General features: G+C 37.5%; 1 protein-coding gene across 6 annotated transcripts in view; it reads left to right on the forward strand.

The window, feature by feature from the left end:
- The window catches only part of LOC113392116 (serine/threonine-protein kinase Genghis Khan), a 36,433-nt gene extending 28,273 nt beyond the window's left edge, over positions 1-8,160 (forward strand). For 3 of the 6 annotated variants that reach the window (XM_026628398.2, XM_064219257.1, XM_064219259.1), the window contains 19 exons: positions 272-322; positions 783-902; positions 1,322-1,438; positions 1,519-1,689; positions 2,062-2,156; positions 2,667-2,793; positions 3,038-3,178; positions 3,407-3,626; positions 3,736-3,902; positions 4,275-4,653; positions 4,961-5,053; positions 5,218-5,340; positions 5,675-5,774; positions 5,963-6,113; positions 6,529-6,601; positions 6,678-6,747; positions 7,107-7,206; positions 7,732-7,811; positions 8,040-8,160. In XM_026628398.2, coding sequence (XP_026484183.1) covers positions 272-322; positions 783-902; positions 1,322-1,438; positions 1,519-1,689; positions 2,062-2,156; positions 2,667-2,793; positions 3,038-3,178; positions 3,407-3,626; positions 3,736-3,902; positions 4,275-4,653; positions 4,961-5,053; positions 5,218-5,340; positions 5,675-5,774; positions 5,963-6,113; positions 6,529-6,601; positions 6,678-6,747; positions 7,107-7,206; positions 7,732-7,809 — 2,376 coding nt within the window. In that variant the 3' untranslated portion in view covers positions 7,810-7,811; positions 8,040-8,160. The remainder of the gene's footprint in view (positions 1-271; positions 323-782; positions 903-1,321; positions 1,439-1,518; positions 1,690-2,061; positions 2,157-2,666; positions 2,794-3,037; positions 3,179-3,406; positions 3,627-3,735; positions 3,903-4,274; positions 4,654-4,960; positions 5,054-5,217; positions 5,341-5,674; positions 5,775-5,962; positions 6,114-6,528; positions 6,602-6,677; positions 6,748-7,106; positions 7,207-7,731; positions 7,812-8,039) is intronic. The other 3 variants (XM_064219256.1, XM_064219258.1, XM_064219255.1) reach the window with 2 other exon arrangements.
- The last annotated feature ends 6,567 nt before the right edge of the window (positions 8,161-14,727 follow it).

The raw sequence follows: 14,727 nt of genomic DNA on the forward strand, positions 1-14,727 counted from the left end.
GTTTGATACGGTTCTGTAAAATGTGCTTGTAAAAACCTACTTGAATAAACTATGTTCTGTTCGCTAAAAGGTTTGTACAAGATGACACGCGACAACTGTAATGGATTTTTTTCTTTTTTTTTTTTTCAAATATAGAACAGTTCAGAATGTTCAGTCAAATATCCGATGTACACGCTTTAATATCAAGCTTTTTGTTTTTTGTTTTTAATAAATAGTATTATATTTTGTTTTGCTAATTTCCGTTACATTTTTATCGCTTATTCACGTACAGATGTCGCCGCAATACCGTTACAGAAATGCCCAGTATTATTGCAATGCAAAGGTATACATTTTATTATTTTATTTCGTTTTTTCTTCTTTTTTTTTTAATTTCAATATTGTCGCGAGCCCGCTTTACTTGTGCTAGTATTTTTTTAGTGTTACCATTTTAATTTTGATTTTAAATTTATGTCACCTTTATGTTATGGGTTCGAATAATTATTAAAACGAAATATGTATATTTTGATTTTGATTTGATTATATTTTTTGTTTGTCTGTTGTTCATTTGTTTTAAAACGTCATTACACCAAGTTTTTTTTTGTACTAATTATTAATAATATAACTAATAATAACATAATCATTAAATTATAACATGATCATTATTAACAATCAAACAGTTCGTGTGTATTCGTGTTAACAATCGTTTTAAATAATATGTTTACTTTATATGTATATAATGTTTCTGTGTGGCCCGTCAATCTGTTTATGTCGATGTCAATATATTTGTATGTATGTACCGTCAGTTGATGTACGGCTCGCAGCAGTCGACGGCGATGAGCGGCTCCGCGGAGTCCCAGGACGAGATGGAGCCGCGCGCCGCCTCGCCCGCCTCCTGCAAGAGCTCGCCCAGCGAGATGTCCACTGTGAGTGCCTCGGCCGACACCGCACTTGTGCGAACCGCGCCTCTGTGGTCAGTCGTGACGGATCGTAAACCGTCGGAAACCTGTGACAGTGTATTCTATTTATAGTGAAACGTGTAAAAGTTTGTGTCTTTATGATTTAACTCATATCAATTCAGAATTGTTCGATTGTTTGCAATTTGTAAACTGACAAATACGTATACGACGCGTCGTTTAGCGATATAATGTTTCAATAGGTTAATAGCTGAATACTTTATTTTATTGTACAACAATGCATGCACTTTACAATCATTTATTAAGAATATAAAATGCCATATAAAACACAGATTTGATTTTTGATTTATTCGCTTCGATTATAAGAATAAATAGATATATAAAATAAAGATCAACATTAATTGTATTCTCTAAAAATATTGTTACAGTACTCGTTACAAGATCCGACGCTCGGCCCGACCGTGCCCGGAAAGCAGAAGGTTCACCAGTTCCTAGTGAGGACTTTCAGTAGTCCCACAAAGTGCAACCACTGTACGTCGCTAATGGTGAGTGATCAGCCTACAGCGGGTGGGTGTCTGAGATCGCGCGACTGACTATCACCACCGTCCCCCCCCCCCCCCCCCAGATCGGGCTGACGCGGCAGGGCGTGGTGTGCGAGACGTGCGGGCTGGCCGTGCACACGCGCTGCTGCGGGCGCGTGGCGCCGCGCTGCCCGCTGCCGCCCGAGCGCTCGCGCCGCCCGCTCGGCATCGACCCCGCGCGCGGACAGGGCACCGCCTACGAGGGCTACGTCAAGGTGCGCGCACGTGGATACGTGGATACGGTAGCGCGGCTGCAAACAAACTTAAAAAACTTTACAGACAGTTAAACCCGAAGTTCACAATTTTTTAGGCTTAATAAAATGTCCAACAGGTGACGTTTTATTTATAATTGGTTTTGAGTTCAGTGAATCAAAACTAACTTTATTTTCTTCCCTTATACAATAAAAAAATATATATAATTCTATAATCAATTGGCGCTACAGGTAAACATAACAATGGTTGACTTCATGGCTCTCGTATACATAGTTTCCTCAGCCATAAATACATACCGACAGACTACTAAAAATATTCAGATAAATTATAATCCGTATAACAAATTAAATAATTATTTATATTTTTCATATAAGGTTCCGAAGCCAGGTGGCGTGAAGAAAGGTTGGATGCGTCAGTTCGTCGTGGTCTGCGACTTCAAATTGTTCCTATACGACATATCTCAAGATAGGTAAGTTAAAATTTGATCTTCAAATTTTATACTCTGTAACTGTAGTTGAACTTTTGTATTATGTTTTTAAATTGTGGAGGTAATTATTTATTAAAGAATTAATGGCAACTATAAGCTGATTTCAGTGTTGAAATTGATGTTATATATTGTTATGTTGATGTGTCGTGGAACATCCGCTGGAACTAAGTTGTTTTCGCTATATTATATATCAAATAACAGGCACAATGGAATAATTTATTCCAACAATTTTTGAAAATATATAAATGACAAGACAAAAAATTGTAATTTAAAATCTCGTGTGGATAACCACAATAACAAAAGATAAGCTTAAATAACGCTATATTAAATGGTATATAATTTAATGTGAAAGATTGAGAAATGTCGCCTGGAAGATATTTCTGCCAGTTCACTCGTCAACGAACTTCGTTCCAACATATAAGATATTAAACATAATAAAATATTTTACTGTTTTTTTTTTTTTTGTTATTATAATATATTTTTAATTTCCAGAAACGCGTTACCGTCGGTGTGTGTGAGTCAAGTATTAGACATGCGGGATCCAGAGTTCAGTGTGACGTCGGTTAAGGACTCTGACGTCATTCATGCGAGCAAGCGTGACATACCGTGCATATTTAGGGTGAGGCGTTTGATTAATTTTAATATCCAATGACTGTCTAGCAAATAAATGTAACTAAGCGATTTCGTTTGGTTGATGAGTGTTTTAATAAATTATCGAAATATTTTATAGTTCTACTATATTATTAAACTTTACTTATTTGATACTTATAGATAAGCTACTATACGTACTACAGACAGTTCTTGATTAGTAAAAAAATGTTTACTTTATATTAACCTTAAACGATTATATTACGTGTTCACAGATATCAACGTCTCAACTCGAAGGCGGGAAGAGATTCCATACGCTGATGTTAGCCGAGTCAGAGTCCGAAAAGACGAAATGGGTGGTCGCACTCAGCGAGCTACACAGGATATTGAAGAGAAACAATTTACCTGACAAATATGTGAGTACCGCTATGTATGTATGTGAGTGGTTACTATTTTACCTTTGATTCCACTATTAATCACGAGTATTAATGAAGGTACCACCACCTCGCCCACTGTTATCGTCAACCATAATTAAATTATAAATTTGAAGTTACTCGCATAATGATAACGGAGGCGTCGCGATTCGCGAGCGTGTGCGTGTGCGTGTGCGTGTGCGTGATGAAACGAGTGTCGTGCGGGCGCAGGTGTACAGCGCGGCGTGCGTGGCGGAGGCGAGCGGCGCGGGCGCGGGCGCGGCGGCCGTGCGCGGCGCCACGTGCGCGTGCGTGCTGGAGGGCGCGCGCGTGTGCCTGGGGGGGGACTTCGGCCTGGCGCTGCTGGACCTGGAGCGCGCCGAGCTCGTGCCGCGCCGCGCGCACGCGCCCGTGCACCGCCTGCGCTACGTGCCGCACGAGCAGTTGCTGGGTGGGTGCTCTATTTATATATATCGTTAAAAACCGTCACTTCTGTCGTTCGCTACCCTTGTGAAAAATTGGTCCTTCGAGCCTGATTACATTTGTCGAACTATTGACAGTGGTAATCGCCGGTCGAGGTCGAAACGTGCGTCTCGTGCCTATCAGAGCGTTGGAGTGTCCCGAGGCGGAGAGCGTGAAGCTGGCCGAGGCGAAAGGCGCAGTGGACGTCGCCGTCGGTGAGCTCAACTCGTCGGCATACGGATTCGCCGTTGTGTGTAAACGTCAGGTTGGTAAAGAATTTTTTTTATGATACAGGTAGGCGGGCGGGCGAATATACCACCTGGTGGTAAAATTTCACCGCCCATTGACGCTGTAAAAAATATTAACCATTCCTTACATCGCTAATGCGCTACCGGCCTTCGGAACTAAGATGTTATATCCCTTGTGCCTGTAGTTACACTGACTCACTCTACTAGTAAGTATACCTTGATGAGTGGGTGGTACCGACCCAGCCGGCTTTACGCAGAGTCCTACCACCAAGAACATAGATTGAATTGATAGATTTGAACTCCCGAGCTCCATTCTACTGTTCTGGAACCGTCGTCGGTTCCGCGTACGAGACGCGACCGAAGTAACACGGGCTCGGCTGGTCCGGCAGAACTCGTGGGCCGTGCTGGTGTACGAGATCACGCGCACGGCGGCGCGGCGGCAGCGCGTGGCCGAGCTGCGGCCCACGGCGCCCGTGCTGAGCGTGCAGCTGCTGCGCGGCCGCCTGCTGCTGGGCTACCGCGGCGGGCTGGTGGCGCACGTGCTGCGCGCGCACCACGAGCAGCCGCAGGCGCCGCCCGCCGCGCTCGTGCACCCCGAGAACCAGGTGGGCGTGTTCCTGGCGCACTCGGGGGCGCGGCCGCTGGTGGCGCGGCCGGCGGGCGCCGACTGGCTGCTGGTGTTCAGCGCGCTGGCGCTCTACGTGGACCGCGCCGGCCTGCGCGCGCGCGACACCGAGCTCATGTACACGGCGCACCCCGTCTACCACGGTGAGGCCCTTGCGCGATCCCATATATATTTATATTTATATTATAGATGCGAAACTAACTCTCTCTGTCGGTCTGGTGCTCTTTAACGACCAAAATAGTGAACCGAATTTTGTTAAAATCGGTATCAAACGTGGTCGAACCTCGGGGATGACCAACCCCTAAAATTTGAGCGAAGCCGTGGGTGTCAACAAGTATTATATTTATAGTTTATGTTTTTAATGATAGTTACATAACCATTTGTCTTAAATAACAAATTTACGTCTTTGACAAGATACAATTTCACTGTCATTTAAATATTTCATTCCAGCCATCAACGATACACATCTACTAATATTTACGACATCACACATCGACATCTACGAGATCGACTCCGGAGAGTGGGTGCAGACTATTAATTTACGTGAGTCGAAATACGTTCAATTGTACCCGTTCATAGTACCTTCGAATTGTATAAGTTTAATTTGAATAAAGAATAAATAAAGAGCATTTTAGATATTTGCGTGCGAGTATGTAGACGGTATGTAGTCGGTTAGACTGGGTAATAACCCTGGCGCGTGTCGGCAGCCAACGCGCGGCCGCTGGACGAGGCGGGCTGGATCGTGCTGGTGGGCGGCGCGGGGGCGGCCACCTTCCCCTTCTCGGCCGACGCCGCGCCCTACCTCGTGTACCTGCGCCCGCTGCTCGCGCGTGAGTGTTGCCGCCTGCGCCGACACATTCTCGCTCATGTGTTGCATGACGTGTTCGTGCACGTGATGCAACTGAGTAGAGACAGCAAAAAAATACAAATAAGATTATTTATTTATTAAAAATAATTTTAATTTAATTAATTTATCGTGAGCGTCGTTGGAGTGAATAGATCTATATTTTAAATCTATTATTCTCGTTAGAATTTAAATTTCGAACCAGTGATAACGCTTGACAATACAAATATTTTATATTCATATCAATAATAAATATTTAGATTTAATTTTATTTACCTGTACTTCTTGAATGAAAACCGTTAACGTATTTTTTCTTGTAGCCGGTCCTCTAAATCTAGAGTTGACGTCGTACGGAACGAATAAGCGTCGTTTCTCGGTGCGGGAACAATCACACCAAGCGATAGAGGCTCATAACAGATTGTAAGTTCGTTTGTAATAGTTAATTTCACGTTATACTACGTTCTTACTTAATCATAATGAGGACGAAAATAATCCCATTGTTCGTTAAAGAATATATAGCCTACTTGAGTAAACAACTTTGACATAAAATTGACGCAATATCAAAGTTTAGTTTACAAAGTGTCCCCCCTAACGCGGAGCGGCCGCAGGTCGGAGCGGCGCTCGCGGCTGATCTCGGCGCCGTCCAACTTCGCGCACGTGTCGCACATGGGGCCGGGCGACGGCATCCGCTCGCAGCGCCTGCTCGACCTGCCCACCACGCTCGAGACCGCCGACCGCGACCACCACGACCACCATCAGGTGCGCCCACGCTACCACGCTACCACGCTACCTTGCTATTCAAAACTGTACTATTGGTTGTTATAACGGGACACCCAAGATGCTTTGTCCCTTATGTCTGTAATTACACTGAGTCACTTACCATTCAAATGGCATTCATATGACGGCTTAGCGGTAGAGTATATGATGAGTAGACCTAGACGGTCTCGCACGAAACCCTACCATCAAATAAATTAGAATACTGGATGAATTATTACTAGAATACCAAACACATGCTCTATGCTAGGTCCCCTTGAGAATGATATGGCCGGTGTATCGAGTCCAAGCGTTTGAATGACGTATGCAGTTGATGAAAAATTCCATAGTAGAATCTTGATTTTAAAATTCGAATCGGACAGCTACGACTGCATTTATTAATTGAACGTTACTTTTGCAGATGTTCGGCAGCCGAGACAGCAGCAAGCGGACGTCGCCGCTGACGATATCTCACCCCACCGGCTCTTACAACGGTACGGTGTAGCCCAGGAGCACCTCGGTGGGTCGTTATGCGACAGTACTTGACCAACGTGTGCGTGCTGTCCGCAGGCTCGTGGCGGGCGCGCTCGCGGGACGCGCCGCAGGAGGCGCCGCCCTCGCCGCCGCACCGCATGGAGCGGTACGCTGCCCACCGCACCGGCCTGACCACCCTATCCTACACTACACTACGCTACACTACACTACACTACACTACACTACACTACACTATACTATTCTATTCCACACCGATACAAACTGTCAAACGAATTAGATAAAAAACACCAAGAACGGTTGTATTATCAGTAAAAAGAAATTCACTGAGATTAATTAGTCGTTATTTAAAAATATTGAATAACTATAATGCGCTTAAACAGAGCGTATTGAAATAAATTTAATTATGTGTGACTTCATTGTAAGAGTAGCGATGGAGGAATCGAATAATTAAACTTTTCATTGCATTAACTAATTGAACGTGATGACGAGAGGTTCTCCGCGCAGGTCCCTGGGCGGCGGCTCGTGCGGCAGCGGGTCGGCCCTGGAGCGCTGCCTGACGCCGCTCAGCCTCGGCAGCATGAGCTCGCTGCACGACGTGCTCAAGGTACTCCCCCCCCACCTGCTCGTTGCATTTCATTGGTCGAGATCTTGAATTATCTATGACATTCATTATGGATTCTCGTTTTGATTTAAGTTTTTAATTATGTTGTTGTTAATGGAATAGTATTATATATCAATAGATATATTAATCAAGTATTTGTTGTGTCTATTATAGCGTAGCCAGAGTTACCTATACTCCTTTTTACGCTAAACTGTACTCAATCAGGATTATTTTAACACCAAGCGGCAATAATTGCAAAAGCATTATAATATTTTAATTTCTCTCCTGGAAGCGGAGCATTGATAATGTTAAGGTTGTATTGCGATATCTAAGGGCGGAGATATCGTTAGGTCTGTAGTTTAGTGATCTGATGCCAATAAGTCTCACTTCTGTCACGGGCCGTTTTATCAAGGCATTGTGGTTTAGTTATTTTGTGTTTTAAAATGTTACTGTTTCAGTAAATATTATTAAAATACCAGAGACACCATCTTGTAGATAAAACATAATATATTGTATGTATGTGCGTAGATGGGGACGGATGTGGGCGATGGGGCGCAGTCCGAGGACAGCAGCGGAGCCTCCCCGCCGCATCCGGCGGAGCCCTGATGGTGAGTTCGCAATCTTACCGAAAACACCGATACTGTATTCCAGTGTACGTACACTTTGTTATGCGTAATTCTTCTTTATGGCGATATATTAAGACGCTGTACGATAGCATAAGGGACAATTTTCTCTCTCTTTTCTCTGCATGAAAAGGTACCTTCTACGTCATCAAAATCAAAGGAACTGGACCATGTTAGATATTGAAAGTGTTAATCAAGATTTTTATTTTTCAGAAGCCAGCTGGACACGTATTGGAAAATCGATATGTCCAGATTCTACGCTTGTTTCTGTTGAAACGAAATAAGGACGTTAGTTCGTTTACCTTACATCGTGATATGTGTATAAAATTATATATTTTAAATAAACCGCTAGGTGTTTTAGCTAAGTGAAGGATATATAATAATGACTGAAGGAAAACGTTACACAAAAATCTAAACAATTGCTTAAAAAAATCAATCACAAATTATTCTTAAAATGTCGTGTAAAGATCTTACAATTTTAAATATAAAATTGACAATAATGTAAATACAAACGTAACGTCAAGCTACGACCCTCACGTTTCACGCACGCACGTCCAACGCACGCGTGTTTTACGCACGCACGCTCTACGCACTGATCTCGACGAATAAATTATATATTCGATCGAAGTATATGTGTTTGTTGGGTTAGATCATGTTGTTTTGATTTATATAAATGAATAAAATCTAATGTTGTCTAATTATTTCTTGAATTATTCTGAAAAGTATTTAAGGCAGTTGTTCCTGAACTCTTTGATTTATGTATTTTGTTTTTAATATGACGTCATGAAGATGTCGTCACTTTTTTTTTTTAATTTAATGAGAAAAAGGTAGGTTAGTTCTTGTAATAGCATGATTGAAAAGAGAAGCATTATTATATTATTATTAATCTTCTCGTGGAATTCTTGAAGCACTACATTGCCTAGATGCCGAGACGTGACGCGAGTTGTTGATACACACGAGCATGATTCACGTGTGTGTGTCTGTGCGTTAGTGTGGGTCGGACAGCTTTACTTTATAATAATAAAAATAATGTTCCGATCAAAGGAACCATACGAAAATCCTTTCGAAATTCACAAATCGATTATGTACGCGACTGTGCACTCAACATAAACATATTAAGACTTCATTTGATTCATACCGCTTCCATTTACACTCATACAAGCGTAATATTGTATTGCTTATGAACAAAATTTTGAGTATTGACTTAAAGGAGGCCATTCCAGTAGTTTATAACGTATCTAACCTTTAACTTAGCTGAGACATGTAGTCGATAAATTACAATGATATTGTCATTGTAAAATAGACTGTATCTGTACGAAATTATATATATATTACAACGACAAACAATTCTTCCATAGTTACAATTAAATTAAAATAGAAAAATATAAAATATTCAAATTTAATCTTATCAATAAACGCGTATTAAATCGGTTGTCTCTTTCGCACGTTTGTAATTTATCGAGAGAAAAAGAGACGGATGTATAAATTAATGGCTTTGTTGTTAAATTCATAATTGAACCGTGTAAGCTTGTTATTAATTATATAATATATTGTCAAAAAAAAAACAGTTTAAAAAAATTGGATTGTAAAATGTCTTAAATTGTATGTATTGCTTGAAATGTATCGATGATCGGGTACAGTCAGGAAGAGTTAACGTGAGTCTTGGTATGACGTAACTTTCCCGTATGGTAACTGTGAGGCTGTTACGGTTAGAGGCGGATTGATATCAAATCGTATCTAATCAAATAAAAAAAAATGAATTGCATCGTATTATAGACCTATGCAGTATCATAATACTCCATAACACCGATTTAACGACTACGACATCTATCAAGAAATATTTGATTGCAACAGTCGCTATGCTCTAACCGTAATAGCCCCCCTGAACTGATGCGTAATTACTGATGAGATTTATAGCATTCTACCATCGATCTATTAAAATTCACTTAAGACATTGCCGACATAGGTCCAAGGCGTACAGATTAAAAATAGTCCATATCATCAATTGCATTAAGTTCAAATTAATACGCGTTTTTAACACTATCAACAGTTTTGTGTATTTGAATTTTATATATTTAAATATATATGTATATTTATATATTCGAGTGTAAGTTAAAAACACGTGTTATGTATAAAGTTTGGTTCCTAAATATATATATGTAAAAAGTTTGCAATATAAATATAATGATGATATATAATCTCGGGGTTATATGTACCCCCAAAAATATTTAGGGGTTAAGCCAAGGGTTAAATTAATTATTGAATCCATTTATGTCATAATATATTCCAACTCGAATAGAATATAAATACATATTACTTGATTTAAAAAAAAACACCTTATAAGTACAGAAGTAATTAATGTTGCTATATAATTGAGACTCTCTATGTGGTGTCTCTCCCTATATGGGGAGAAGGTTTGGAACTAATTCCACCACGCAGCTTCAATGCGGATGGTGGATACATATGTGTCCGAATTTCATTGAAATAATACTAGTTTCGGTTAGTTTAGGTTATTTACGTTTCCTCACGATGTTTTCCTTCATCGTCGAGCTCGAGATGAACTATAAACATAAATTAAGCACATATAAATTCAGTGGTGCTTGCCTGGATTTGTATCCGCAATCATCGCTTAAGATGCGATCTACAGTAGTTAGAATCCGGTTCTTTCGGTGTGTGTCAGATGAAATTCTTCTTCATGATTATCAAACAATTCAGATGAGTAGCATTGTGGTGAAATAATGTCCAAACTTACTCCTTAAGGGGAGCCCATTGCCCAACCGTGGGACACTTAAAGGTCTAGAATCGTTTATGATTATAACAGTTTCATTATTTGTATAAAAAAATAATAAATAAAGAAACGTTGATTATGAATTTAGGATATATTGCGGCGTAACTGCATTCAAGGGGGAGGGGGAGTAAGGGTCATTCGAGCCCCTTTTTCTAATATCAGGTGTTTGAAAACCCCTTTTTTTGGCTGTAATGGTATATATGTAATACAAAAATACCTTCCAATATAAGATAATAATATTTAGTAGTTAGTATTTTAAATAACATTTAACCCAAAGTGGCTTGTAGGTCAATTAATAACAAGTATATTGTACCGACACTGACGTCCGTCGGTCCGTGCACGCGGAGTAACATATATATATATACGATATCCCTTGTACCGTTGAGGCAACAATAAAATTTTATCTCAAATCGTTCCGAGTTAATAAATATACACGGGAATAAATTGCGTTTAAATATTAGCAACTCCTCACGTCTGGATTAAGATATATACTTCTTGATTTGATACGCTTTAATAATGATATAATGTCGTGATTATTCACAGAAGTGAAACTTCTTTGGACGTACTGAAAGTTAATTACAAAGCCGCCTTCAGTTTACGAGCTTTTGACTCGTAATAAAGAAGATATGATATAAAGAAGTTTTACTTCTTCCAAGCTCATTAACTTGCAAGCGATATTTTTTTTTTAAATATTGAAATAATCATAAATAATAATTACGTACCCGCGGCATATTAAATTATATGATTTAGGATATAAGTTTTAACCAAAACTATTTATTTCGCTTCTGAAAATTTATAAGGCTATAAAATACTCTTGAGGTCGTCGTTTGTAGTTCTACCATTAATGCACCGCCGATTAATGTTTAGATATTAGTTTAAATTCGAGATGACGCCTCTATTTTTAGGTTAAAAATGGCAATTTATTCTTAATACTAGCACATTAGGTCTGTCTGTCTGTTTCGTTTACTTAAATTTTATTAATTATGTAATTAAAAGCGTCCTGTGTCCACTCTTAAAATTGTCTTAAATCAGGGTTGCCAAAAATAACTTTTTGATTATTTGAAAATAAATTGACTAGCGTTTTTTTTTTCAATGTATATTGAAGGCAATCTTGTAATAGCTAGGAAAGCTAGACTTGAAAGTAATAACCTAAACACTGCCAAAATATGTTTTTATTGAGTGCTATAATAAGCACTCTACTACACGTGTGGTAAGCAAATATGACCAATTTACGTAATAATAATAATTAACTTAATAATTACTTATGACTTTTTACTTGTTTCATTAACAGACCTAATCTTAGGTTCTTTTTAAATTAAATACACAAAGTATTTTAATTGTCTAGCGTTTTTTTTAAATTAAATAAATATTAGTAACCATTTTTTTAATGTAATGATTTAGTTAATGTACTTTTTCTCATCGCGATTGTGAATTTTAGTGTTAAGTAGAAGTGTAATTAATTATTAATGATCTAGTCTTTTTGTTTGTTTTTTTTTATGACGTCGAATGTTCGACCGTGTATCGTATTTAAGGATTACTTTAGTGTCGCTTAGACGAATGAGATTTTTTTTTTTTAGATTAATTTGTATAATATTCACTAATTTTTTTTAACAGATGTGACGCTTTCTCAAGCTTCGTTTAAAATTTAAGCTAAAAATTATAATCAATTCTCGCGCGTTGACGATGAACGCATCCAAAGATCTGTCTTATTTATCGACGATGTATTAATTAGTAACGTAAGATGATTTTTTTTTGTATTTTTTTTTTAAATCTTGTACAAGAACTGATTCGTATCGTATATAATATCTTATTGGTAAAAAAAATTATTCGAGAATTTCAGTGACACATTCCGCTCATTAATGTCTTAATGAAAGCGTTTGATATTATTTAAATTTAGAGCAATACATTAAAATAATGATTATATTTCAGTCTAAATAACAAGAGCGTTACTATGACGTGTTTAAAAAAAAAAAAGAATGTGTTAAATGCATATACCATGTTTTACATTACAAAAGTCGGTATGACTAATAATTGGCATAATACGAACCTAATAAACCGTAAAAAGAAAACTAAATTGTTACTACATAGCATAAGTATGAAATGAAATCGTATTGTTAAAGTATTTCAAAAAGTTCTCGCGGACGTTAACGTATAGACGTAGATTTTGCTAAATTTCAGATATTTTTAATAAGAAATAAACTTATGCATTTTATATACGTGAATAGAATTTGAAATTGTATACTATCGTTATATCTAATGTTAAGGAGACGAAATGTGGACATGCAATTGAATAACAACAAGAGCGTGAAGATTCAATATAATTTGTCTATGGGATCAACCATAAAGAAATTATAGCAAGCACGTAACAAGGATTTTTGACGAAAGAAAAGTAAATAAAGAGTGTGTATTACGCGAGGTATGTTTTTTATATTGAGATATATTGTATGTTAATGTTCGGTTACTCAGGATAACCCGGGGGAAGCGAAAGCATCGTCCAGTCTACGACCTTGTATTAGTGAACTCATTCAATTTGTATGTCCGTGTGTTGACTCTTGTTCTATATAAATTATTGACAAATAATCATCACTCGTTCTATAACACATAAAGGACATTATTTACTTATGATTTTTTGAACTTATGAGATTATATAGTTATATTCTAATGTATTGTATTTGTAAATTTAAATTTTATATTATTGTAACTATTTGATAGACAAAAATTATATTTTTTATAATTCTTTCTAGTACGTTTCAAAACAATTATGTTATGTGGTATTATTTCTTCTTTAAAAAATGTCATTTAAAATAATATGTGTTAGTATGAACAATAAATATGTTATGGATTTCCTATAAAGTAAAATACAAATATATAAGTAAATAATGTCCACTTAATTCAATAGTATTACATTAAAACGCTTCTCGAATCACAGTTACTGCTTTAACTGATGCTTGCGACTTAGTAACAATATGTATTGAATTATACACAAATATTTATACAATCGAATACGTATAATTATGTTGTTTATATGCTTAAATATATGTAAAAAATATAGTTCCGTTGCATGAAATATGAGCACCTATATAATTGTATTTGCTGACGAAAAACTATTAGATTTAACAAAAGTAATAATGAATTAATCTTCCTTGTATTTAGTCTCGTAGCCGCTATTATAATTTTTATGTAAATCTAAATTATTGACTAATATTAAATTGCAATTACGTGAAATTATATCAATACTTAATTATTTCATGTAAATATCTGAATAAAGAAAATTGAATTATTTAGAAGTTTTATTTATAAGTTCCTGTTTCGTGTTCGATGATATTGAAGGTGTTTGGAGAGTACTATAAATGAAGTATAATTATTAATAATTGAATATGTTATATATTCAATTATTTTTAAAAACAACTTTCGTTGGGACGTATTTAATAATATGTTTCCTCAACTTAATATATAAGTGCTATTTCTCCGAAGGAAGCCATTATGCCATTTGGGGTGTACAAGGATTAGAAAGTCAGGTTAGTCCCAACTCCAACCATGCTTTTTGTTTAATGTGCTTATTTCGTATAAGGCCCAAACCAATTTTTTTTATTCACGTTGTAAGTTTAATTATAATAAATCTATGGCATTTCATGATGAGTAATCCAATTTATAACATATACGGTAGAACCTCAGTAAATGGAACTACTGAAGTTCGAAGATTTGACTTTAAACAAAAAAAATTAATCCTCAAGTCAATATTATCTCATCATCATCATAAAATCTCTGTTACCAAAATTACACTGTGGCAATTTCAAAAGCTACCTGAATTAAAAAGCTTGCCATTCTATTCTAAGCCCAGTGTCTAAGGAAAACGATGCAAAAATGTTATTGGGATTGCCAAAGAATCGCAGTAGCAATCTGAACCGAACTGTGGTACATCTATACTAATATTATGAATTCGAAAGTGACTTTGGTTAGGCATAAGTATGTCCTTTCTTGGAGTTCAAGCTTACTTCATACTAAATTTCAGCAGAAAAGTGTCAGTCTTTCTGTTGCTCTTACTCGGTAAAGCCATTAAATCGAATTTGATGAAATTTGGCAAAGTCAAAAATATTTATTCAATATTTTAAT

The sequence above is a fragment of the Vanessa tameamea genome, chromosome 27, assembly GCF_037043105.1.
Source record: "Vanessa tameamea isolate UH-Manoa-2023 chromosome 27, ilVanTame1 primary haplotype, whole genome shotgun sequence".
Lineage (NCBI taxonomy): Eukaryota > Metazoa > Arthropoda > Insecta > Lepidoptera > Nymphalidae > Vanessa > Vanessa tameamea.